This window comes from Siniperca chuatsi, linkage group LG6 (assembly GCF_020085105.1).
Source record: "Siniperca chuatsi isolate FFG_IHB_CAS linkage group LG6, ASM2008510v1, whole genome shotgun sequence".
Classification (NCBI taxonomy): domain Eukaryota; kingdom Metazoa; phylum Chordata; class Actinopteri; order Centrarchiformes; family Sinipercidae; genus Siniperca; species Siniperca chuatsi.
In genome coordinates, this window is record NC_058047.1 from 9,497,692 (window position 1) to 9,522,443 (window position 24,752).

Here is a 24,752-nt window from a genome sequence, read left to right on the forward strand (position 1 = left end):
CAGTGGCAAACTCAAATCGCAAGCTGCGCCTGCTCGTAGTGTTGTTGTCAGAAAAATGGCGGCACTGCTGCTGCAAGAGTTGGAAGCTTCCGAGCTATCTAAGTTACCAAAAACAATTCAAAACAAACTCGAGAGGATTCTTTCGGATCAGCAATATGAAATCGATTCTTTGAAAGCACAACAGGAACAATTTCGGGTTGACAGCGGTAAGATATTGCCTGGTGTTTTGTTAGCTAGCGGTGCTAAAGTGATTTGCTTTGCTCTCCATGCACGCATGTCGGTTAACGCAACAAAGATAAAGTTAATAATTTTGCTTTGAACGTACTAACTTATCAATCTCACATTGGTAATTGTTTTATATGTATATCAACGGCTTTGAGAAGTTGGACTAACGCTAACGATAGGTAACACTGTAGGTCATCATTAACCACTGTTTCAACGCTAATGCTAGCGTTAGCTAACCGACTGAGCTAACAGTTAGCTAATAAAGCGTTAACGTAAACAAGATGTCATTAAACAGTAGCTAAGCTAAATAGCGGTACACTAGTAACGGTAGTCAATTAAGCATTTTAACGTTTCATTTTTGTGTTTTTGCTGACCTTCTTACAGAGCAACATTTCTTTGAGAAAGTGAAACGACTTGCTCAGTGTCAGGAAGAATTTCTGTCCCAGACTCAAGAACATCTCAAACTCAAAGAGGAGTTTACCAAGCTTGGTAAGAGTCAACTTATTGCAGTGTCATATATGGACATAGCTTAACCCTGCTTCTCTGGGTTGTATTAACTAACGTACTTCATGGTACTGGCTTTCTTCAAATCTTCCCTTTAGACGAGGAGCTTAAAAGTGTGCGTGAGAAGAATAGGGAATATGAATCCGCCCAAGAGAGGTTGTCATCAGAGCAGGTAAGGCAAACAAAACCAGCCATGTCAATAAGAAATTTGTGTTATATAGTAGTATAACTTGTAGTCTATTCTGTGTGCTGCTACGTCTTACGGAATTTGTAATAATTAACAAACTATGGCAACTGTTAGTCACAGTAATGGCTGATTTCTACACTTCACTCAATCAACGTATCTGCTCATTTTAGTGCAGCTTTTCTGTGTATTCCAGGTGTTAAGACTTGTCTACATTCGTTTACTGTATTTTTAACAAGCCTCAATCAACACAATCATTGTCCACGCAACGATTATAAAGGGACAGTTCACCCCAAATTCAAAAATACATATTTTTCCTCTTACCTGTTGTGCTATTTATCCATCTAGATTGTTTGTGTGCTTTGAGCACCACAAGTCGAGTTCCATTATATTAAAAAAAGGTAGACATCTCTACAGCCGGTATCTCAAAAACTCACACCAAAACTATCTAGCTGGATAAGTAACTGTCCCTTTAACAAGCTTTTGTCAACACAATGCACATAAATGAAAAGTGAAAGCGTAATAACATGTCAGGGGTTTGCAAGAGGTATATTTGGTTATCGTGTCATTCTTTGAATTGCCTATTGGCATACATGTAGAGAAGAGTATTTTGGAAAATGCTTGGAAATGCTTTTGACTCTAATGAGCTGAAGAATGGAACTGACTAATTGTTATATTGATGTCATCAACATTTCAGATATAATCCATAAGTAGCGCTCAATTTGTAAGCTATACCAGCGATCACTGAGGTTAAAATAATGCATTTGTTTAGACTTTGCTGTCAAAAGCCAAATTGGAACTGGAGGCAGAGAAGCGAGAGCTTGTGCGAACACTGGAGAGGAGATCTGTGGAAGTGGAGCATTTAAATGGTATGGACAGATGAACTGCTCTGGAGGCATTTGTTAAAACTTGCTGCTAAACACTTTTTATTTCTATTCGTACATACTAACCGTCACTTGGACATGGCACATGTATTATTTCTGTTGCTCCATCAGATGACTTCAGGCAACTCAATGACAAGTTGGTGGAAGTCAACACCTCTAAGATGGCACTGCAGATGAAGTTAGATGAACTTGAATCAGCTGAAGTCAACATTAAAGTGAGCTATATTGTTATTTTTACATTGATTGAATAATATCTTAACATCAGATTTGTCTGTAGAGGAGGTGACTTTGTAAACATTTATTACCTTCTACTACACTGAATAAAGTTGTTGGTTTGCCATTACAGTACAAGGAGAAGCGTATGGAACAGGAGAAGGTGCTGCTGCATGGCCAAACATCTTGGCTGAATGAAGAATTGAAGGCTAAGAGTGAGGAACTGCTGTCCCTGTCCCGACAGAAGGGAAACCAGATCCTGGAACTGAAATGCAACCTGGAGAACAAGGAAGATGAGGCATGTCTTGTTTTTTGTATTTATATAAATAAGTTTATAAAGCTGAATGACATGGAGGAAAAAAACTGATGGCAGTAGCAACAAAACGAAGGTAACGATAGATATTTAATTTTGTCAGATTACATCGCATTATATGTAGTGATGCATGTGTGATGCACCGACCACAGACCAGTAGTTTTGCACCTAAATAGACAAGGTACATGGTGGGCATTTTGCAGTTTACTTAGTAAACAGTCACTTACTGCCCAGTGCTCTACTCGAACCTTGGCTGTCAATAGTTTCTGTGTATTTAGTTAATTTAAGCCCTTTCTTCATTTATGAATGATTACCATCATCTCCCATGGTCATTACTTAATACGTTTTTTGCTTGTGACTTTCAGTTGAACAGACTCCAAGACCAAGTTGGCAGTTTGAAGACTTCAAATGAACACCTTCAGAAGCAGAATGAGGACATGATCAGCAAACTAAAAGAAGTATGTGTGTGGTAGTTCTTACAGCCTGTGCCAAGTTTTCATCCTGTCTTGTTTTTACACAGAAACAAGAATTCCGTTTTTGTCATGTACTGTAAATTCTGCAACAAACTGATCAGTTTTGTAGCACTCAGTGTGAAGTTTAATCTTTAAAGTGTATGACTGGATCTTTACTTCTTCTAGGCCAAGGAACAACACGCCACCATGGAGGAAAAGTTCAGAAACGAGCTGAATGCCAACATTAAGCTTTGTAATCTATACAAGGTATGTATATGTATGACAAGCCGATGTTGTGTCGTACTTTGTACCACCAAAGCATTTACTCCCAGTGGTAAATTTCAACTTGAGTCTTGAGTATCACCATTTCACATTTTCAGAATATGCAAGCATACCTCATGTCTTTTGGCTTATTTGTTTAGATGAGATTTTTAATGGTAAAATTATGATATAAAAAAAAAAATCCAACAACATCTGAAATCAGAGATGTGATACAACTTCCACGGGCTGAATATGTGAATGTCGGGGTAACGCCAGCCAGATCTTACAGCAACTTAAATCACCTGAATTTTGGTGAAGACATTGCTGTGATGCAGCAATGCACCACATTTCTCCTTTTCCAAAGAAAGTGCTAAAGACAAATGCTATATATTTCTTTAATCTGTGGTTTTAGTTGCGCGGTGTATATTTACCATGACGGGAATGATTCACTGTATGTTATAGTTAAATTCCTTTGGCATTATTTTGACAACACTAAGCCTGTTGTTGTGGTGGCAGGGAGCAGCAGCAGATTCTGAGGCAAAAAGCGAAGAGCTGAATCGGGCAGTGGAGGAACTGCATAAGCTACTGAAGGATGCTGGAGAAGGTGCGAGGCTATCACAGAATGACCACAACTACCATTCCCATTATTTAGCTTAGTGGTTTAACTGCTAATTTAGTTTTCAGTTGTTGGTATTCCCTGACATTTGCTCTGTTTACTCCCTCCACCACAGCCAACAAGGACCTTGAGGAGAAGTTGCAGGAGATGAATGGTGCCACAGACAAGAGTGTAGCTGAGCTAAAGGAGAGGATCCAGGGTCTTGAGAAAGAGCTGGACAATGCTAATGAGCTGCTGTCAAGTTCTAAACTTAGAGGTCTGTTCGGTTGATTCTTTTTGTCTTCATTGCACTGGTTTACATTGTGGGCATTTAAAAGTTAAATCCAACTAAACTAATTAACAACTATGATGTGTACTCTACTTTTATTTTATGTTTTTATGTCCAGGCCCTGTCGGTACAACATCTGTGCTCACAGAGGAGCAAATGATAACAATGTCTCCAACAGCAGCTGCTGTATCCAAGATAAAGCCCGGCATGAAGCTGACAGAGGTATATGCAACTGAATTTCACAACACTGAAGTTACTTTATTATAAACCTTTTAGTAGAATTTGGAAATATATCTGAAGGAATGCCTTGTGAAAACTAGTTTTGTATTGATGAGGTGTAATGGACTGCCACAAAGGATTTCCAATGTTACTTGATGTAATGCAGTATAAACCATTTTGAGGTTAACCTTAGGGTTGGATGACTTCATTTAGAGTGCACTATTATGGGACTGTAGTATTTTCACACTGACTTACTTGTGCTAATTGCTCAGTAAACAGTATTGAAGAAACTGAGCACATTTGTCGTGACTGCTCATGTTTCCTATCTTATTTTGATACAAGATGTTATCTGTATATTCAGTTGTATACAGCATATGTGGAGAGCCAGGAGCAGCTGCAGTTGGAGCGATTGGAGAACAAGCGGGTCAATAAATACCTGGATGACATTGTACAGGAAGTGGAAGCAAAAGCCCCTATCCTCAAACGGCAAAGGGATGAACATGAGCGCATGCAGAAGTCAGTGGCCAGTCTTTCTGCCAAGCTGGAGCAGGCTGTTCAGGTGGGTAATGCAAACAAGTTGTATGCGTGTTCAGTGGAATAGGATTTCCCATTAGGTTACATTTCTGTTTTCCCTCCATTGTTCATTTGTTTGTGTTGTGTTGGGCATTTTTTCAGTGAATCTAATAATCTGCTTATTTTGGAATTGGTTAATAAAGAATACCTTCTGTCTTAAAGTTAACAATTATAGGGTTTTTTTTTTCTTCTGTTTTTTCATGTATGTGTGTTTACTTCAGGAGGTGCACCGTCTGCAGAAAGAAGCTGATGAAGCTAACAAGCGCTCCTCTGTTCTGGAAAGGGAAAGCCAGAGGTGTGAACTGCAGCTGGGAGACATGGCTCAGCAGGTGGGTTGTCACACTCTTACTCCAGTTTAAAGGGCAAACCTAATTATTTTCAGAATAATTCTTATTTTCTGTGCCATCCTTGGTCTTTCCTGCCAGGTGCGTGTGCTGCTGATTGAGCTGGAAGAGGCTCGTGGAAACCATGTGGTTCATGAAGAGGAGGTGAGCTCAGCCGACGTCAGCAGCACGTCAGAGGTGATCAGCCAACACTTGGTGACCTTCCGCAGTGTAGAGGAGCTACAGCAGCAGAACCAGCGTCTTCTGGTGGCCCTCAGGGAGCTCAGTGATGCCCAGGAAAGAGAGGAGTTTGAGGCGACTGGCAATAAGTACGTTAGAATGTGTGCTGATTTCTTTTTGTTTCTTCTTTCTACTTTTTTGTTTCTTGCAATAAACAAACAGAACTTTAATCAGTTTATCAGTTAACATTTTGTGTGATGTCACACTATCCAAATTCAGCAATTGGTAACAAAAGTGGGGGGGAAACAATGCTAAAGAACATGAGTGCCAAGCATAAAAAAACGCAAAAATTCCATCTACATCATTCATTTTGTATTCATAAATCTATTATTTATTTATAAATCAGTTAGGCTAAGAATGATAAACTGTTACAGGCGTGGTGAACTGGAGCACAGTTTGGAGAAAGCCCAGGTTGAGCTGGAGTCCCTGAAAGAGCAACGCAGCCAACAGGTTAAGATGACTGAGTCCATTGTGAGGCAGAGGGACATGTACCGTGTGCTGCTGGCTCAGGCAACCGGAGTAAGCTTCCCTCAGCAAGGTAACAGACTAGAGATAAACCAAGTTATATACTGTAGACGCAAGACAGGACATCCTGTACATGCACATTTAACTGCTTTGATTATGGTACCAAGCATTCCTATTTGGCTGAACTTTGGAGTGTTTTTCCTTAAGGTACGCAATCTGAGGAGTTCTCCCTTACCTCCACCCCACGACGCTCACCTGCAGCCATTCCCACCACAGGAACGCCCACTGCACTCGTCTCCATGGCAACAGAGTCTGCTGAAGCATTGGAGGCCAAGGCAGCTTTGCGACAGGTGGGTGCCACATTTGCTAGACAACATTTAAACTTTGATATGTTCACACTTGTTAAACAGTTTTTACTGCATGTAATTGTCAAAAGCACACAGCAATGACAACAGACCTAGATATAGGGCATCTTTTAAAGTGTGTTAATCTCAGCAACACAACAGTTACATACAAACAGTCTCTACACCCCATGGTGCATGTCAAGCAGTGCCCAACACATGTTCCATGAGAATGACTCAGTTTTAGTCACAGGTGTGATTTTGCTTGATGGCTAGTTTACGGTAAAGCACTGCCATGGTGAAAAATAGCAAGGCTATCTGTGGATCAGTATTTACGGACTGGTCACCCACTGCACTGATGAGCTTGGCTCATTTGTTTCCCGTTTATGCCACTAGATGGCAATGTGTCTATATGGCAATGTGTCTATATTGAGAGATCTGCATTTACTTAAATGATATGCCCCAAAGATTATTAACTTCTTTTATTTGGCTAATGATGCCAGAGAATGAATTGTGAAAAAAAAAAAGTGCAATAGTGCCAAGTGGGTAAATACGACAGAAACTAAACTGAAAAGGATTTTGGTTTATTTGGTTATTTTCTTTAAGTCAATCTAATTTAGTGGTTCAGCAGTGATGTGTATGGAACTACACTTGCAGTCCTGAGTTTCAGTGAACACCGATGACCAGTGATTAACCTTTTGACAGCAATCTCATATGAACGTGTGTTTGTTGTCCCCCATGAAAATGGTATTTCTCAGACAACAAGAACCATAACTGTGATGAAATAAATTTAAAATGTCTGTTTGCATCTGCAGTTGCAAGAGGTATTCTCCACCTATAAGAAAGAGCGTGTGGAGAGTGACAAGGCACTGACTGAGCAGAACGAGAAGCTCCAGGAGCAGCTCTCTGTCCTCCACTCCCAGAATGCCAAGATATCCACCCAATTGGAGTTTGCCTCCAAGAGGTTAGTTTGAAAAACATGAGCACGAACAGCTTGCTTTAAGAAAGTAACTTAAGTATTGCTTACGTATTGAAGCCATTGCTTCTTCTGGTTTACTCAGCACTTAATGGGTTTAAAGAATACATAGGAGAGCACATAAGTCACTAAAAAGGATGTCTGTGTCAACAATATCAGGTATGAGATGCTGCAGGACAACGTTGAGGCCTACAGGAAAGAGATTGCTTCTCTCAGAGAGAAAGGACAGAAGATGGCTACTGCCACACAGAAGCATGAGCAGACCATCCACACTTTGAATGAAGATCTGAGAGCTGCCAAAGAGAAACTCGCCATGGCTGAGGTTTGTCTTTGTTCCAGCAACCTTTTCCTTTTTCATGGTGATGTTTGTTTCCTTTGCATTTCATCATCACTGAGGGGAATTGAAGTGGTGCTTGATTTGAATTTGTGACTGCTTCAGGAATCATAGAGCCATCTAAACATATCTCCTCCTGTCTCTTAGGGCCGTGCTGAGAGCCTGCGTAAGGAGAGAGACATGCTGAAGCTGGTGGAGTCCAGGTTGAATCAGGAGAAAGAGACAATCCTGAGCCAACAACAGACCCAGAATGTGCTGCTGACCAACCTCCAGGCCATTCAGGTAATCTATGAGTATGAAATTTCTCACTTATTGTCTCACACACACAAACACGGTTCAAAATTATAACTGTTGTGTTCTTTTAGGCCACTCTTGAGCGTTCAGAGACTGATACACGTCAGCGTCTAAACAGCCAGTTGGAGAAGCAGGAACGAGATATCTCCCAGCTCCAGAAGAGGCTGGAGCACGAAGTGGAACAACGCCACCTGCTCAGCAGAAACCAGGAAGTAAGCATAAAATTGAATGGTTGTCTCTGTTTTCTGCTGGCATACAAGATTGTTCCACCTAAATACCTAATTTACGTCTGCCTAAGTCATGTTCAAAGGTGTTGTGGTGTACTGATAAATCAGTACTGTTTACTGTGTTTAAAGAACAACTTAACGCCCCATTTAATCCTCAAATCCAGACTGCTTATGAAAACAGATGTAAGAAAGAACAGAGAATGCAATAGTTTACTCACTGTACTTCTCAATGTCACTCTCATACACAGATCCAGTTGATGGAGGCAAAGAGGCAGCTTGAGACACAGGTGGTTTTACACCAGAAGACCAAGGAGCTGCTGAATGCTGCCGAGTTGGAGCTCAACACCCTCAGGCTGCAGCAAGGCACCAGTGAAGCACGTCACACCCTGAGCTCCCCCTCCACACCCATCAGAGGTTGGCACAAACACACACACACATACAGGCAGAAGCATGTAACGCAACAGCATGATACACAGAGGAATCCATACATGTACATACCTAAATGTATAGTATTTTCACTAGTTGTCATCAAATCCCATGACCTCAAATTTAAGAAAAACAATTCCTAGGTTAACGTCATAAAAAATATGCTAGGATGCCTTGGTAACACAAGCTCATGTTTTAACAGTTTATGAGATGGGATCCAGTAAAAGAGCCAATGAAATGTCTAAGCCACACTTTTTTTAAGCACAGACTCTAAACAATGTAATGATATTTTCAGTTGTCCACAATCCATTCTCGACTCCTAAATGCACATACTATTTGTACTGTTGTCAAATTGCCTCACTCACTTCTGCCACTGATTCTTCCTACTTTCAGGCATGCAGGGTTCAGATCAAGACAGAGAGGACCTACAGGGCCGTCTGCGGCTGGCTGAAACCCGGGCAGAGGAGCTGGCAGAGAACCTCAGGGCAGCCACCTCCAGCATGAAGCAGTACAGAGCCATGGCTCAGAGCTTGGAGGAGTCCCTCGACAAAGAGAAACAGGTGCAAAACAAACCCAAACTGTCTATCAGCGTTCCAACTCTCATAAAACTATTGACCGCACAAACGTTGAAGATTTAAAAAATGATAAATACTTGTGTGAGCAGTTATGTGGGAAGCACATAAACCTCTTATTACATTTATACACAGTTATTAATCTGACAAAAATAAAGACAGTAAGGAATTCCTGCACACTGTCAGCACGACCATTTTTCAAAATGCAATGCTTCCAAATGCTGCATTTTCAATAAACTGAGTGCTGATATGTGCAGAAATTCATTTCCATTACTTTCTATTGCATGATTTCACTTTCCTATGCACCTGTCTACCAGGCGTTTATATTACATTATGTGTTGCTAGAATCCAGATTTTTCTAAGTGCACAAATTAGAATTTTTTATTTAAAATAAACCAACATTTAATTTGTTATTATTCTTAATGTTTATATTTGCAAATGCAAATGTCCAGGTAACAGAGCAGGCACGCTCATCCATTGAAGCTCGTATGATGGAGGCTGAGAAGCAGCACCGCAGGCTGGAGGAGAAGCTTCTGGAAGCAGAGAAAGAGAAACAAGATTTGGAGGAGCAGAAGAGGAGAGCCCTGGCTTCTCTGGAGGAACAGGTATAATAAATCCCACATTAATTAGCAAGTAGTATTGAGTCAAAAAGGTGTAGAATTTTTTTTTTAAATAATTGCTGTTCACTGCAATTTTTCCCTCACCATATTTGGCCCTCTGAGCACTGTTTTGGTGTTCAGTTTTATTCGACATTATACAAGTAAGGAAAACAATTAATTTTGTTTTTGTTGTGTGTCTGTTAGATGAACAGTCTAAGGAGCAGTCTCAGCAGTGCCCAGGCAGATCACCAGGCGGTGCTACAGCAAGTGGCAGTAGCTGAAGCCCAGCAGCAGCAAGCTCTACAAGACAGCCAGGAGCACGTAAGCAACTATTATAAAATTTAATGTAGAGGAATATGACTACGTTCTTATTTATTGGGAATGTTCCAGTTAAGGCTAATACAATCACCTGTTAATGTAATTAAAATCAGTAGATCTGAATCTGATCACCATTTGGTTCCTGTTCTCATATATCTTTAGAGAAAGCACCCACAGAAGAAGCCAGCAAAAAATATACATATTTCAAAAATAATCTGCCCTTTTTATCAGGAGCAGACATTCATTACATCTTATTATATTCTGTCAAACACTTCCCTTTCTCTACATACCTCTCTGAGTGATCACAAAGCAAGTTGAAACATCAAGTAATGTTAAACAGCCATTTCTGTATCTCTTAGACATCTAGTAAAACTGCCAACCAGGTGTCATTGGATCGGGTAGTGAAAAGAGTGACATTTATTCATGTTTTCTGATCAGCGAGTTTCAGGACCACCTATTGAGTTTTTCAAGGAGTATAAGCTTATTCCAATTCATTCGTGCAGCTCTAGTATTGAATATTGCACAGCAACAAAAATGGCAACTGCAATTAAATTTATATTACTTTTAACATGCAAAGATAATATCAAATTTTTCCAGGCTAAGCTGGCAGCTGAAGCACAAGATAAGTATGAGCGGGAGATGATGCTGCATGCAGCAGACGTGGAGGCCCTGCAGGCTGCTAAAGCTCAGGCCCTACAAGCCATCGGGCTCAAACACCAGCTGGAGGAGAGATCCCAGAGGGTCAGTGCAGAGCTACTGGAGGCCAGGGTCTCCTGGGAGGAGCAGGAAAAGATCCTCAAGGTTGGTTATAGAGGGGATTTTCATAGATGTATAGGTGATGACCAGACAGGATTAGATATAATAACGTGGAGTTTACAAAATCACAGCAAACTGAGTATTGTAATCCTAACAAAGACATTTGTTTCAGGGCCATATGATTTGATCATATTTTAAGGCGTTATTGTTATTTTGTCCAACCACTGTTGATCATTTATCTTTAATAGAAATGAGCTGTTACGCATTAAATCTTCATTTCTTTGCTCATATTATAGGAGGAGATGTCCAAGATGGAGAGCCGCTATGATGAATTGCAGCGGCAGAACACCCTCCTGCATGAGCAGATCCAGACGATGAGCAGCAAGATGGCTGACAAATTGCAACGTGCTGCCAGTGAGAATCCCATGAACATCTCCCTGACTGAAGATGGCAAATCTCAAGACCAAGTCCTTGAGATTCTCAGGTAATGCATGTTCATCTCAAATCACACAATCCCTTCTTGTACTTGAGAACATAACATCTAAATTAGTAAATTGGGAAAAAATAGAGTTTGGACGTCTCTATCTCTGCCAGTGTGCTGTTTTGAACAGTTTGTACCGACTAACCGTGGTCTTGTTCCTGTCTTTCGATGTTCTCGACTACTTTTGGTCATTACAGGTTTGTACGTCGGGAGAAGGAGATTTCAGAGTCTCGTTTTGAGATTGCCCAAGGGGAGAGTTTGCGTTACCGTCTGAGGGTGGAGCACCTGGAACAAGAGCTGAAGGAGGCACAGGACAGCTTGAGTGCCGCAAAGGAGAGGATGCAGGTATGGTTTTTTATTGGTTTGGGGTTTTTGTTTGGTTTTTTAAATACTCGCTGATCTTACAATTAGCAATAATGTTTACAACAACCACTTTTTCTTCATCTAGGTAAGATTGCAGGTGTAGGGAACATACAAACTGGCAGACTCAGATGTGTGTATTTTTTTTACTCCTGTCCACAAAAAAATCTTACCCGTGGGTTTTCTTTACCAGGCACTTGACTTGATTGTTAATAGTAAGATTTAGAATCTCTTTTCTTGGATGTTTTATTAATCTGTGTAAAATAAAATAAAAATCCTTTATACTTTACTCTAAGGAGGTCAAGGTGAGGTCAATATAGGTAATGTATTTATCTTTCGAAATATTTGAAAGAATACCTTACCCTATTTCTAGTAGGTTATTTCTTATTTCACCATTTTAATCCTACTTAATTCTCCACCTTATTTTAGTGTTTACTCATAAACTACTTTAATCTGCTCACCTTGCTTTTCCCTTAAGTTCTCTTTTCCCCACACACGCACACACCTACACCTCTGTTAGCTTGCCCCGCTTCTTTCTGTTTCTCTCTCCGTTAACTTTCTTCGACAGCAGTATGTTTTATAAAGTCGCCCAAAAAACACAACTTGCGTTTTGGATTTTTTTTCACCCGCAAATCCATTTTCACAACAGCAGGTGAGCCGCATGTGGAGGAGGCTTGTTAATGACGTAGCCTATTGAAATGATCAAAACCAACGTGATATCGATTGACATCGGCACCAGCTAGGTGCACTTACAAGCTTTTACAAAACAACGGCATAAGTAGGCCTACATTAAACAGCAGACTCTCTCTCTCTGTGTTTCTCTGCAGAGCATGTGCAATTGTCAGTAGACCCTTCTCGCTATAGCAAAACTAACAGGTATGGGAGGGGTAGAGCAAGGGAGATTGTCCACTAGTTAATCGATCGCGGATACTTTGGCTAACTGACTCACTGAGTGAGAGATGCTTTGCTGAAGCAACGCAAAACACAACGCACAATATTTTATATGTTTAAAATATTTTCGGTTCATTATGAAACTGTGGCGGGCAACGACAGTCTAGGTAATTAATGGTAAACACTGATATGTGACTAAACGCCCAATGCTAATCTTACTCAGGTGACAGCGAAGACCCTGGCTCAGCATGATGAGCTGATGAAGAAGACCGAAACAATGAGCATCCTGATGGAGACCAACAAGATGCTGAGAGAGGAGAAGGACAAGATGGAGCAAGAACTGCAGCAAACCCAAGCTAAGGTATCAGTTGTGATTTATAGAAAACTCTAGTGTTTGTGTTGAATTTGATGTGCACTCCTATAATAGACTCTATTTCGCCAAATTAAGTGACTTGGGATTTTTGTGCACTTGTAACCACCTCTCCAAAAATTCACTCCACTGTCCTGGTAAACAAGCTGTTACATTTTTGAGAAGTATTCCTGAGTGAACCTCCAAATCCAGATAGTTTCAGCTCATCTTCTGTGTGTTTCAGGTACAAAAGCTGGAGTCAGACATCATGCCACTGCAGCAAGCCAACTCTGAGCTGAGCGAGAAGAGCGGTATGCTGCAGGCGGAGAAGAAGATACTGGAAGAGGAGGTCAAGCGCTGGAAAGCTCGGTCCCAGGTCGGTGAAAAGGCTGGAGGGGAGGGGGGCTAATAATGCTGCTTGTAAGAAGGGGAATACATCTGTCAGTAGAAAAGTAGATTGCATTGCTTTATTTAAACATGTATTAAGAAAAGTGATGACCATGTTATTCCAAATGTTTTATCATTTCACACCACTAACACAACTTTTTCTCATGTTTTTTTTTAGCATTTGGTGAGCCAGCAAAAAGATTCAGATCCGGAAGAGTACAAGCGTCTGCACTCTGAAAAGGAGGCACATCTCAAACGCATTCAGCAGCTCAATGAGGAGAGCATCAGATTTAAAGCAGAGGTGGCCAGGTGAGGGATTATAACTGAAGTAATTATCGAATTTTTATTGAGCAGGATATTAGTTAAGTGTTTACATTTTCTCCCTTATTCAGTCCTACTTGTACCTTTTTTTTATTTTCACTATCTCTTAATTTTTCTCTATAGGACCAATAATCTAACAACATCTCTGCAAAGCCAGATACAGAACTTGCGTGACAGTATGAATAAAATAACTGATGAGAGGAATACGCTGAAAAAGGACCTGGATACCAAGAACCAGGAACTCCAGGAGAAGGCGCGAACTATCACCCAGGTCAAGAAGATTGGACGCCGTTACAAGACTCAGTATGATGAACTCAAGGTGGAACATGACAAGGTGAGAGCTCAGTAGCTGATAACCTCACTGCCTTAGTCTTTAATCCTAAGCTTGAAACAAAAAGTGCACAGTTGGATTTTACGTTTCAATCCATTTTGAACAGTCGCCTAAGGCCACCCCTTTTGTGCTGGTTTGAGCATAATAAATCTTTCATACTGCGTTTCATCCAGTTGGTAGCTGAAGCCACAGCAGGCCCATCCCAAGAAGAGGAGGCACGTCAAGCCTCAGCTCAGGAGCTGCAGAGCCTCAGAGATTCTCTGAGCCAGGCCGAAGCCAAGACCAGAGAGCTGGAAGTACAGCTTGAGAACATGAACAAGGTTAAACATCACAAGTCACACAGCTAAAACCTTTGACTGAACTGTCCACTTTGTAGTTAAACTAAGGTTCGTCTTCGCCTTCTATCAGGGAGGAAGGCCATACTTGTCATGTACTGTGATCAGTTTGCAAGATCATATATCTTGCATAGGTAACAGTTTACATCACTGCAAAAAGATTCTTGGAAAAGTCCGTATATAGACAGTGCTCCACCAAATAAGCTGGTCTTTTCTACATACACACATGCATACACACACTCTCATTCATTCATTCATTCATTCATTCATTCATTATCATCATGTCTTCCTGTCCTGACAGGTGGTTACAGAGCGTGAGACTGAAGGGCGTAATGCCCAGGAGCAGTCCTCCAGGCTGCAGACAGAGCTGGCCAGGTTAAGGCAGGAGCTGCAGGATAAAGTTTCTCAGGAAGACACGCTGAGACAGCAGATGACTGAGAAGGAGGATAAGACCAGGAAGGCCATCGTTTACGCCAAGCAGAAGATTAGTCAGCTCATGGGTGAGAGGGTGTTCCTTATATTACAACCAATGGACCCCCGATAAATTCCTTATTTTATAGATTCCTCTTCTATTTGCCCCTATTGTAGTGTTGCTTGATCGTTTTATTTGAATCTCAGACCTAAATAATTTATGTCCAGGCACCAAAGACCAGCTGCAGCAGGAAAATGAGGAGCTAAAGCAACAGCGTGAGGAGCTGGAGGTGCGAGTGAGCGCTCTCAAGTCTCAATACGAGGGCCGCCTGAGTCGACAAGAGAGAAAACTGAGAGACCTGCAAGGCCAACAGGAGAGACAAGAGCAGAGAGACGAGCCACCTGAGGCAGGTCCCAGCAAGGTCAGAGAGTCTGCTTTAAAGTCTTCACAAGCCGCACATTTTCATTTTTGTTCAATTTTACACAGAATACTCTGTCAGCTTAAGTTTAACACATTGCACTTGTTATTTGCAGTGGGAAACAACTAAGAGTAGATCATGTTGAGCTATACAAAACGCAAACAGTTTAATTTGCAGTTACATAAATGTTTTATTTTATTATATTTAGTATTTTACTCACATCCAACAGATAGTAGGGGGTGTAACTGTATGTGTATTTTCCCGAATCCTTTCGGTACAGGACGTTCGGTTCGGTACGCCCTGTGACCGAAACTATTACTGTCAAAATGGTCTGTTTGTCGACTACTCGCACTCACGATCACCCGGAACCCTTTGGCAGAGCACCTGTTGCTGTCTATCAGCTGTAGCATGCTAGTCGGCTTAGCCCAGTTAGTCAAGCTTATGTAGTGTCACTGCCTCCGAATGGTAAACACAAATGAGAGACCAGAGCTGGAGGATCCTCTCATAACATTTAGATCCACTGTATGGGAGCATTGCGGTTTCCCAGTTAGTTACAATGGGCAACTCTGCGTGTCAAACTGTATGCTGACATTGTTCAACTGAAGTCGGGTATACACTTCAAACATGCAATTTACGACAGCATCACCCTAATGTGTTGATTAGCAGAATGAGACAAAAACAGGCCGGAAGGGGAGTCCTTCTCCCCAGAGCGTTCAGGCAGCCTCTCACTGCAGATTCAGACCATGCCAAATCAATAACTAATGCTATAGGACTATTTATTGCTGCAGATGTGCGACCATACTCAATCGTAGAGAATACAGAATTTAAGCATATGATCAAAGTGCTTGAGCCCCACTACAATGTGCCTTCATGTGTGCATTTCAGTTTGTTATGCCTGCCCTGTATAAACGAGCGCAAACTGCAGTTGTTCAGGAGTTATCAAGTCTTACGATGGATCTTATTGACAATATGACAGTACTTGAGTGTATTAACTGTTACAGTAAGAATTATAGCCAATTATCCACTGTTTGCTTTACATTTTTTTAAATAACAAAAATAAACATTTTTGTTTTTCCCTGCTGTACCAAACCGTGACCCTGAAATCGAGGTACATACCGAACCGTTAATTTTGTGTACTGTTACACCCTTAACAGATAGATGTATCCATGATACATCCAGTCAACTGTTGATGGTTTCCAAAACGGGCATAAAGCAAACTGATAACAAAAAAATGTGTTAACTATAACAGCCATTTTCTCTGAACAAAGGCTGGCAAATGCTAAAAACAGCATGTCAAGAAAAGAGGTGGAACTTTCATATCAGCAGTGTTGTTGTTTACAAATGTTTTGTTGGTAACTTTCCCATAAACTCCTAGAAATGACATCAACTTTTCATCACTGCTAAATTTATCTTAACTTTTCTGGTTTTGTTCTTAGCGCAAGAGATCATTTGTGAAGAGTTTCTTACTTCAGAATCAGAAATACTTTATTTATTGATCCACTACTTTATTTATTGCTCTACTTCAACATCATCGTATGTGACAACTGCAGCATCACGACTCTCAGCATTTTGTTGGTCTCCATCATGACTTTGTCTTCATGTCCTGATTTTCAGACCCAGGAGCAGCAGAGGAGCACAGAACAGAGACAGATCAGTCTGAAGCCAACCCCAGCTGCAGACAGGGGCAGGTATGATAAACAACCACTAAAACTGCTTATTGTTTATAACTTTACACTGCAGTGCAACATGGATATATAGAAGTGAACAGATCACACTTTTTCCTACAGTTCAGGGATGCTCTAGTACACTTGCTTTGTTCAAGTCTTTCTTATAGTAAATTTACATCAGTAGAGTCTTTTATTCATGTCCTGATCTTTGTTTCTGTCAGTGCCAGCACATCTGAGCCTCCAACTGCCAACATTAAGCCAACACCTGTAGTGGCTACAGCCAGCAAGCAGCCTGTCAATCCGGGGAACAAACCCACTCCAAGAGCAAGCATCAGGCCTATGATCACCCCAGCCACTGTACCCACCCCAACACCCACGGCTACTGTCATGCCCACCACACAGGTGGAGACCCAGGAAGGTAAGTCTAACTGCAAAGCTTCAGACATAAGCTTCCTATGTAGGAAACCAGCCAAAGGGGTATTGCCCCTAAAGTTATTCTAGTAAAGGTATGCCTTTTTATAAAGGGCTTTTCCTTGTTCTTGTATTAAGTCTAATTTAATGCAGCTACAGGTTCAGTGAAAAGCTTAATCTGTTTGCCACTGACTCCTCTACAGCAATGCAGTCTACTGAAGGCCCACCAGTGGAGCATGTGACTGTGTACGGCAGTGCTAGCGGCTCGGTGCGCTCCGCCAGCCCCAACGTCCAGACCACTTTAGCTAGCCCCATGCTGACTGTGCAGCAGACCCAGACACAAGCCACAGCATTTGTCCAACCAACTCAGCAACAGAGCGTGACCCATGCAGAGCCAGCCAATCAGGAGCCACCCCCAGTGGTCATTGAGGCAACACCTAGCTCACAGGTGGAATGGCCTTCAACGTCTTCCACCTCCTCTGTGTTTGGGACTGGTGAGAAACTTAACTTTTTAAAGTTGAGATGATTTATAGGTTATTATTGAATAGCAATACAAATTTATAGTGGTGTTGTATTTTGGGAAGATATTAGGACAGGAGATGTACATTTTAAAGAGATACAGCAGAGGTACATATGCATATTATAATGAGCTCATAATACTCAGTTTAATGCACAGGCTCCTTTTTTGCAAATCTTTAAAATTAAAATAAAAACTCAATGTGATTGTTGGTGACGTTTTTATAGAGATGCTCATTTTTGGAGTCGTGTCATACAAGTTGGGGGACAAATGCAGTCCATTTTGCGTATTTGCTGCTATAGATTAAATAAAAGGACATTAATGCAGGTCCATATAGCTGGTACAGCTATCTAGTATGAGCCACACTGATTTTTATTTATTATTTGCTCCTTAACATTTTATCATCATTTTACACCAGTGTCAGGGAGAAGTCTAAACAATGCCTATGCTTTATCTTTAGTTTCAGCAACACCAGGAACCTCTTCCATGTCCAAGAGGCCTCGTGAGGAGGAGGAGAGCGCCACAATGGTCACTGACACAGAGGCCACTCAGGAGGATACCTCCAGGGCTCCTATACCTAAAAAGCTGCGCATCATCCAAAGAGTGGGCCCAGAGGTGCGGATGGGGGTTACATAGAAATCTTAATATGTGGTTTAATTGTTTTTAATGATCTGAAAACTGTTAGAGTTGTGTTGTGGGTGTCATGTAGGTGTTGTGTGTTGTCCTCAGGAGGAGGTGCTGGTGGAGGACAGTTCTGAGGCTGAGGGGATGGTGCCAACAGACACACAAGATGGTGAAACAAGCCAGGTTGGCCGTCACCTAATAAAAATAATAATAAATTCAAAAGACCTCATTGCACAAATAATAGCATTTCTTAATATTACCTTCACTTTTCCTATTAAAAACGTTGTTTTGTGATGCAAAGAGGATATTCAGTCTAAGTTAGCAGTTTTCTCTTTTGCTTTTTAGAGAAATGTGCTGCACGTTTTTTACATCTGCTTTTCATCTGCCAATGCAAAAAAAAACTGAATTGTCTTATCGCTATAGACTTACCATGAAATCCTATCTCATGGGAAACAATGTACAGGTAAATACAGTGTAACAGGCAGGGGTAGTTAAAGGAGAATTAATGTGGTAATTTCTTGTTGGTACTAAAAAAAAATGTATGGAAGATCTTCAAAAAATAGTGTAAATCAGTAGAAAACACATGTGCATTCTGCCCATTGTTTTACCCTGCAGACAGAGGAGTTTCCAGCACTGGAGGAAGGAGATGAGGGTGCAGCCTCCCAGTCTGTCATGATGGACCAAGAGGTTACCCTGACCCAAAGTGACACCCCTGACCAGGTGGAGCAGGAAGTAATCATCATAGTAACAGACACAGAGAGTGAGGATGACCAGGAAGAGGAGGATGAAGAGGAAGAGGAGCAGGTAGAGAATTTCTGTTGAGCATCTTAAAAGGCAATATGTAAAGTGGCATTGAACACCAGTTGCAGAATTAGTCTTTTAAAACTAATGATTTGACCACTGCTCCATGTAGGACTACGAGGAAGAGGAAGAAGAGGAAGAGGAAGAAGAGGAGGAGGAAGATGAAGAGGAGGAAGACGATGGAGAGATGGGGGAGGAAGGAGAGGACAGTAACGAGGGGAGCGGTGACGGCAACGAGGCTTACGAGGGAGACGACACAGAGGTTCGTTTACCTATGTCACATAATGTACTGGCAGATACAACTTTGACCTTTTTATACATCCTCACCCACACAGCTTTCACATCCAGTATGCCATGTTAACCCTTCCCAGTATTTCAGTCAGAGATTTACGTACCCTTTCCAGCTCACACACTCAGTTTTTCCACACTGCCTCATTTCACTGTCACTTGTTTTTTTCCCATGTCGTAACTTTCTGTCTGTGTGAAAGCTTCATGTGTGTTGACTTTAGTTGTTTACCTTTTTACTCTAGTCTTGGTTGCACATGTTCAGTGGGATGACACAGTGTCTGCAAAGGGACAGTAAACAGTTTTTCACTTGAAATCTGCATGTGTGAAAGTTGTTTGAAGTGGGGAAATGCGTGAACCACTGTCCAGTATTACTTTTCAAGGCAGTTGTTAGAAGAAAAAAACGCCATACCAGCTGCAACAATGACTGAAGTTTATTACCAAGCAGTTGAATATAAACTGTAGGTGTCAGTTCCTCCTACAAGAACATTATGAGAGATTTTAGATGCATCAGAGGGGTCGTTCCCAGCAGATAACTAGTTTTTGTAACATTTCAAAGTGTTTACTTTTGACTTTTCCCTGAATCCTCTAAACCTGGGTGGAATGAAAAAAAAGACAATACAAATCAGAGATCACTGAATGAAATACAAATTTCTTTTAATGAAACGTATTTGTTAAACTATGAAAAAAGCTATTAACACTTGTGAAATTCCGATGACATATTACCCAAATTATTGGGTTAGTCATATAGTCAAATTTAAACCTTACATTTCAATCTAACAAATATGTGTTGTGTTGTGTGTTTCCCAAAAACAGAGTCAAGAATAAAAGACGGCACTTCAGAGGTCAAAAACAGCAACAGAATCACCTAATATCTTGATCTTTTAGGGGAATTTTATTTATGGTCAAAGGGCTGACAAATCTGCAGAAGCGTTGCAGGAAGCCTTCATCAGACCATGTATGACCGCAGTGTGTTCTCTTTTTAAAGGACACCTCATGTAATGTTGTTTCATCATGGTAATCTATTAGATGGCCTTATTTTTAAACTTTTTGTATCCATGGTGGTTTCATGATTAAATGGTTTTCTGTTTTCTTGTTGTTGTTTTTTTTTCCTTATCTCAGCAGTCAGGTTGGAAAATGTATTTCCAATATTGAGAAATAAAGTAGAATAGTATTTTAAATACAAGTGGAAAATCTATCTTTATTATTTTTATTATGTTATTTTTAGAGGCGGCATCACAGATAAGACCCTGAGATTTGTTAATAAGAATAAACCCAAGACACCCTGAGTCTTGAGTATAATAAAATAGCTTTAATATTGCATGTGAAATGTAATCAAGCAGTGAAACAAAGCATTAAGATAGAATAACAAACTAATGATTTTGTCCGATTTGAAATTGTGTGTATACAGTATAAAGTTTGCCTGCTGTCTGTGTGGGTTCTGTATGGGTCCTTTAAAATTTTAACTTTTATGAAGGGCATCTTTGTTCTATATAGGGAGGAAATGAATCATAATCTGTATGTAGTGCTCTGCCAGTATATCCTGGCGTCTATAGTGTGGGAACCATCCCATAACCTGCCTCCTCTGATTCTACCCAGCTCCTGGTTTTCATTACTACTCATCTTCACATTTCCTCTCTTTCTCACTTTACTTTTTTATTTGCCCCTGTTAAACTTTTTAAAATTCTACTTGTGGTTTTCCTTTTCTCTTACCACCCGTTTTCTTTATTATTTCCTTTTGTTCTTTACTTTCTCAGGGAGCTGATGTAACAGATCCGGGCACAGAGACGGAGGAGAGTTTGGGAGCGTCTGACTCCACCCAGAGGCCAGCAGATTCCCAGACACCCTGCTGTAAGATCCAGGAAACCCCGTCAAACGCACATATTAGTTATCTGACACCTCACGATGACTGAGAAAGATGTAATATGTTGTTGTCTGTCTGAAGGGAAGAGTGGTATCCAAAATAAGGATGACGGTCATGTCCAACAAGGGCACATAACGGTTGCTTTACTTTGAAAATAAATCGAATGATTTGAGTTCTTTTATAGGCTGTATATAGCTGGAGGTCTTAAATGTAAAACTCAAATTGAGTACATTAGGCTGGGGGGAGATGTGATTAGAAAAATATACAATACTGGTTCCATTAGGGAACCAGCCAGATTATCAAAAAATAATAGAAAAACAAAATGACAACAAAAGAATGACTCCCAACCAAACGGTTACAATGCAACTTGTACTGTATAAAAAATATTTTGTTTAACAAGGTGTAGGTAGTTTATAGCACCTACTATTTTTACAAAGTGCTGCCTATTTGACATCAAAAGTAACATCAGACAAAAATGTTACACTATCCCTACTATACTAATGCCAACATGCCATTCTGATCATTTATTTTATTGTTTAATTTAAAACCTACAAAGTGTGCGACATTGTTCCGTAAGTTCACCCCTTTAACAGAAATACAATGTTTTTCTATATTAGCTCTGACCATTTGTTTGTTGAATGTGCATATTCCTTTCAAATCATATTGACTTTCTCTTGATTTTTAATATTTGGATACTTTTAAGTAATAATTAGTTTTTGACCTTAAACATGATTTGTGCTGTTTAAGTATGGATTTTAGAGCCTATAAATCATTTAATAAAGAGTGGATTAGTTGGTTTTTGCTAAGTAGTTTTGTTCACAATTGTTAACTCTGATCCGATGTATTTATTTTAAATAAAATGGACCTCTGTTTATTTGAGCATTTCCACTTTTGTTTTAGTCGAGGGCAGTACAATGGATGCCTTCTCCACAGAACAACCTATCACAAGCTCTGGTACAAGGATGCCCCAGTCACCACGGAGACCAACACATCAGCTGCCCCCTCGCCTGAACATCCACCCCGCCCCGGCATCAGAACTGGGGCCACCTGCTCAGGTTCAGGTATGAAGAGTAATTTGTCCTAAAGTATAAATAAAAAAAGAACATTGTTTTGGGTTATTGTTTACTGATTGTTGTTGTTTTTATGGTGCAATACGCCCATTACTTTTTTGCAAATGTGCTTTTCACAGTATTAATCTTTTAATGTCACACCTCCTGTGTAGATCACAACACTGCTAATCAATTTTGCAAAATCTAACTTCACAGCGTATCCCCGTTCGTCGCGTCCCTCAGCTCACTTCCGGGGTGCCGGGCAGCACTGTAAGTCCTCTATAATTGGAGAACATCAGAGAATTTACAGTCATTACATTATTTATACGATTGTTAGTGTGAAACTTTTACTCCCGTGTTTCTGTGTGTGTGCATGTTTGTATCCAACACATTCTGCCATCTCTCCCTCTGCAGCAGCAATTCTTTGATGATGATGACAGGATGGTTCCCAGCACTCCTACTCTGCCACACCGCTCCGATAGTTTTGACCAGGCCATCCAGTAAGTCTCACACACGTACATAGACCAGGAAGTCAGAATGCCTGGGCAGCATTTGAAATTTCATGTTTATTAGTAAACAAAACCACTGGTAATACATTACATGATCAGATATTATTGATCCAATATGATGTTTGGTCATATAGCACATTGTATATAATATATGTTGTTCTTTTTAATGTTTTTATTTTAATGCATTACTTTTAGCTTATATTTTGAAGTATAACTAAAACGTATCTTTTAGATTACTTTAAAATTTAATACAGACGTCTGATATGTTCTTGGACATACCTTTTGGATTTTATAGTCAGAGGCTTGAGTGTATATTTATATATTATTTATACAAACAGAAAAGGTGGAGAAAAAGAACCTAAAATACCTGGAACTGCTATCACTCTGTTGTCTTATGGCACTGAATGACTGTTTTTTTGTTTGTCAGTTCTCCTCAAGTGGCTGGTGTGCCTCGCTTCAGGTTTGGTCCTTCAGATGATATGCCACAGACCAGCTCCTCCTCGCACTCTGACCTGGGACATCTCGCGTCACAAGGAGGTACTCCGCCACCACATGTTGTGCAGAGTTACAGTTTATGTAAAACAGCATTAATACACCCCACCAGCTAACTGCAACAGAAAGATGAGTTTAGTTGTTTTTTTAACTGAACGTTTTTTGTTTTTGTTTTTCTTGTCTTCAGGTCTTGGGATGTATGAAAGCCCCTTGTTCCTAGCAACTCATGAAGAGGAGTCTGGTGGACGCAGCGTTCCCACTACACCGTTACAAGTTGCAGCACCAGGTATCTGTCTCTGTTAGTCTCTCTGTCTGTCTGAAATGAATGAGTCAGTTCTGTTTATCTATAGACCCACCCTTTTCATTAAATTACTAAACACAATTTACAGCTTCTGAAAATACTTAGTAAGCTGGGTGGAAATTTTCAGATTTGGGAGTGCTATCAAATGCTACATCAGTGAGTGTATCTTCTCTTCCAGTAACGGTATTCTCAGACGGGGCTCAGTCTGACGCCACTGAGCACGCCTCCCAGTCAGTTCCCATGGTGAGCACGTCCACACCAGGCCTGGTTGTGCCAGGAGCAGCCGGCACAGGGGAGGAGAGAGACGACGTCTTCCTGGAGCCAGACACTGATAGGTGAGGCTCACTCCTCTGTGCTGTTTGTCAGTCTTTTCATGAGTCTTTTTTTTTTTTTTTTTTTTTTTTTTTTTTTTTTTTTGGCAGCTGTTGGATTTCAGACCTCTGGATCTCAGTCAGCAAGCTTTTCCCTGCCCTTTAACTGCAGCATTCATTATTTGTTGCAATGCAAACTTCAAGCCTGATATGAAATGTGACCCTTTCTTTATTCACTGAAAATCTCTCAAAAGCTCTCCCCACTGTTAATATCGATAACTGAATCAAATATAAAACTACTGACTGTAGAAGTTAGCAGGTTTATAAAAAGGGCATCTTGTGATTTTTGATGTTTGTACAGGTGATTTTAAGACAGCAGGACTTTATAATTGATCACATCCCATGCCCGTTGTGTGTTGGTCTTTTTGTTCCAGGTCCAGTGCAGAAGTGTCAGTGGATCCAGTGGTCTCACAGGGAGATATAGAGGAGCCAAGCCAGCCATCTGACAAGGCCAGCCTCCCCTCCACCAGTCAGGAGCCCTCCTCCAGCTCTGCAGGTACAGAGTAGCCACATGACTGTGCAGATCCCTACAGTGAATAATTTTTAATTATTTAATATCTCTTCTTATGTATCTTAAGTGTTCAGTTCTGATTGCTGTGTTCTGCTTTTTTCTAGATACAAGCAGTGCTTCACCTAAACCCTCTAGACCTGGACCCAGTAGACAGCTGCAGCGCTGGCCAGAACACCGTGGTGGCCGCATGAAGAGAGGAGGTAACAGCACACACAAATTGGGTGGTAATGGAGCTAATATCGCTCATTAGCGTGAAACTGTTCCAAGCCCACAGTATGTTTGTGCTTATTTACTCCATCGCTCATTTTCAGGTTAATACAGCAAGGTGGAAGAGCTGGTCAAAAAGAAAAAAAAATCTCTTCAGAGTATTTGGCTAATTTTGTATCTCCAACTAAAATATCACAAATGGATTAAAACATTTGCTCATGATATGATGTTGTGAATGAAAGCAGTAGTTGAACAAAAGGATCCCCCAAACCTGT

At 40.7% G+C, this 24,752-nt stretch overlaps 1 protein-coding gene across 3 annotated transcripts in view; it reads left to right on the forward strand.

The window, feature by feature from the left end:
• Positions 1–24,752, forward strand: part of tprb (translocated promoter region b, nuclear basket protein) — a 25,758-nt gene continuing 1,006 nt past the window's right edge. Inside the window, exons 1-50 of one of the 3 annotated variants that reach the window (XM_044199185.1) lie at positions 2–206; positions 610–714; positions 828–901; positions 1,686–1,782; positions 1,909–2,012; positions 2,144–2,308; positions 2,689–2,781; positions 2,962–3,042; positions 3,553–3,640; positions 3,768–3,908; positions 4,039–4,142; positions 4,501–4,698; positions 4,934–5,041; positions 5,138–5,364; positions 5,650–5,813; positions 5,948–6,090; positions 6,897–7,045; positions 7,217–7,379; positions 7,539–7,673; positions 7,757–7,897; positions 8,161–8,326; positions 8,732–8,898; positions 9,363–9,515; positions 9,714–9,830; positions 10,425–10,628; positions 10,880–11,067; positions 11,262–11,409; positions 12,539–12,676; positions 12,909–13,040; positions 13,230–13,360; positions 13,496–13,706; positions 13,877–14,023; positions 14,340–14,538; positions 14,678–14,871; positions 16,483–16,556; positions 16,757–16,953; positions 17,150–17,440; positions 17,924–18,078; positions 18,193–18,270; positions 18,703–18,891; positions 19,001–19,150; positions 20,931–21,024; positions 21,938–22,098; positions 22,303–22,356; positions 22,501–22,586; positions 23,023–23,132; positions 23,275–23,373; positions 23,567–23,723; positions 24,134–24,255; positions 24,375–24,470. In XM_044199185.1, coding sequence (XP_044055120.1) covers positions 56–206; positions 610–714; positions 828–901; positions 1,686–1,782; positions 1,909–2,012; positions 2,144–2,308; positions 2,689–2,781; positions 2,962–3,042; positions 3,553–3,640; positions 3,768–3,908; positions 4,039–4,142; positions 4,501–4,698; positions 4,934–5,041; positions 5,138–5,364; positions 5,650–5,813; positions 5,948–6,090; positions 6,897–7,045; positions 7,217–7,379; positions 7,539–7,673; positions 7,757–7,897; positions 8,161–8,326; positions 8,732–8,898; positions 9,363–9,515; positions 9,714–9,830; positions 10,425–10,628; positions 10,880–11,067; positions 11,262–11,409; positions 12,539–12,676; positions 12,909–13,040; positions 13,230–13,360; positions 13,496–13,706; positions 13,877–14,023; positions 14,340–14,538; positions 14,678–14,871; positions 16,483–16,556; positions 16,757–16,953; positions 17,150–17,440; positions 17,924–18,078; positions 18,193–18,270; positions 18,703–18,891; positions 19,001–19,150; positions 20,931–21,024; positions 21,938–22,098; positions 22,303–22,356; positions 22,501–22,586; positions 23,023–23,132; positions 23,275–23,373; positions 23,567–23,723; positions 24,134–24,255; positions 24,375–24,470 — 7,039 coding nt within the window. In that variant the 5' untranslated portion in view covers positions 2–55. Of the gene's footprint in view, positions 207–609; positions 715–827; positions 902–1,685; positions 1,783–1,908; positions 2,013–2,143; positions 2,309–2,688; positions 2,782–2,961; positions 3,043–3,552; positions 3,641–3,767; positions 3,909–4,038; positions 4,143–4,500; positions 4,699–4,933; positions 5,042–5,137; positions 5,365–5,649; positions 5,814–5,947; positions 6,091–6,896; positions 7,046–7,216; positions 7,380–7,538; positions 7,674–7,756; positions 7,898–8,160; positions 8,327–8,731; positions 8,899–9,362; positions 9,516–9,713; positions 9,831–10,424; positions 10,629–10,879; positions 11,068–11,261; positions 11,410–12,538; positions 12,677–12,908; positions 13,041–13,229; positions 13,361–13,495; positions 13,707–13,876; positions 14,024–14,339; positions 14,539–14,677; positions 14,872–16,482; positions 16,557–16,756; positions 16,954–17,149; positions 17,441–17,923; positions 18,079–18,192; positions 18,271–18,702; positions 18,892–19,000; positions 19,151–19,989; positions 20,019–20,930; positions 21,025–21,937; positions 22,099–22,302; positions 22,357–22,500; positions 22,587–23,022; positions 23,133–23,274; positions 23,374–23,566; positions 23,724–24,133; positions 24,256–24,374; positions 24,471–24,752 lie in introns of those variants that run through there. The other 2 variants (XM_044199186.1, XM_044199187.1) reach the window with 2 other exon arrangements.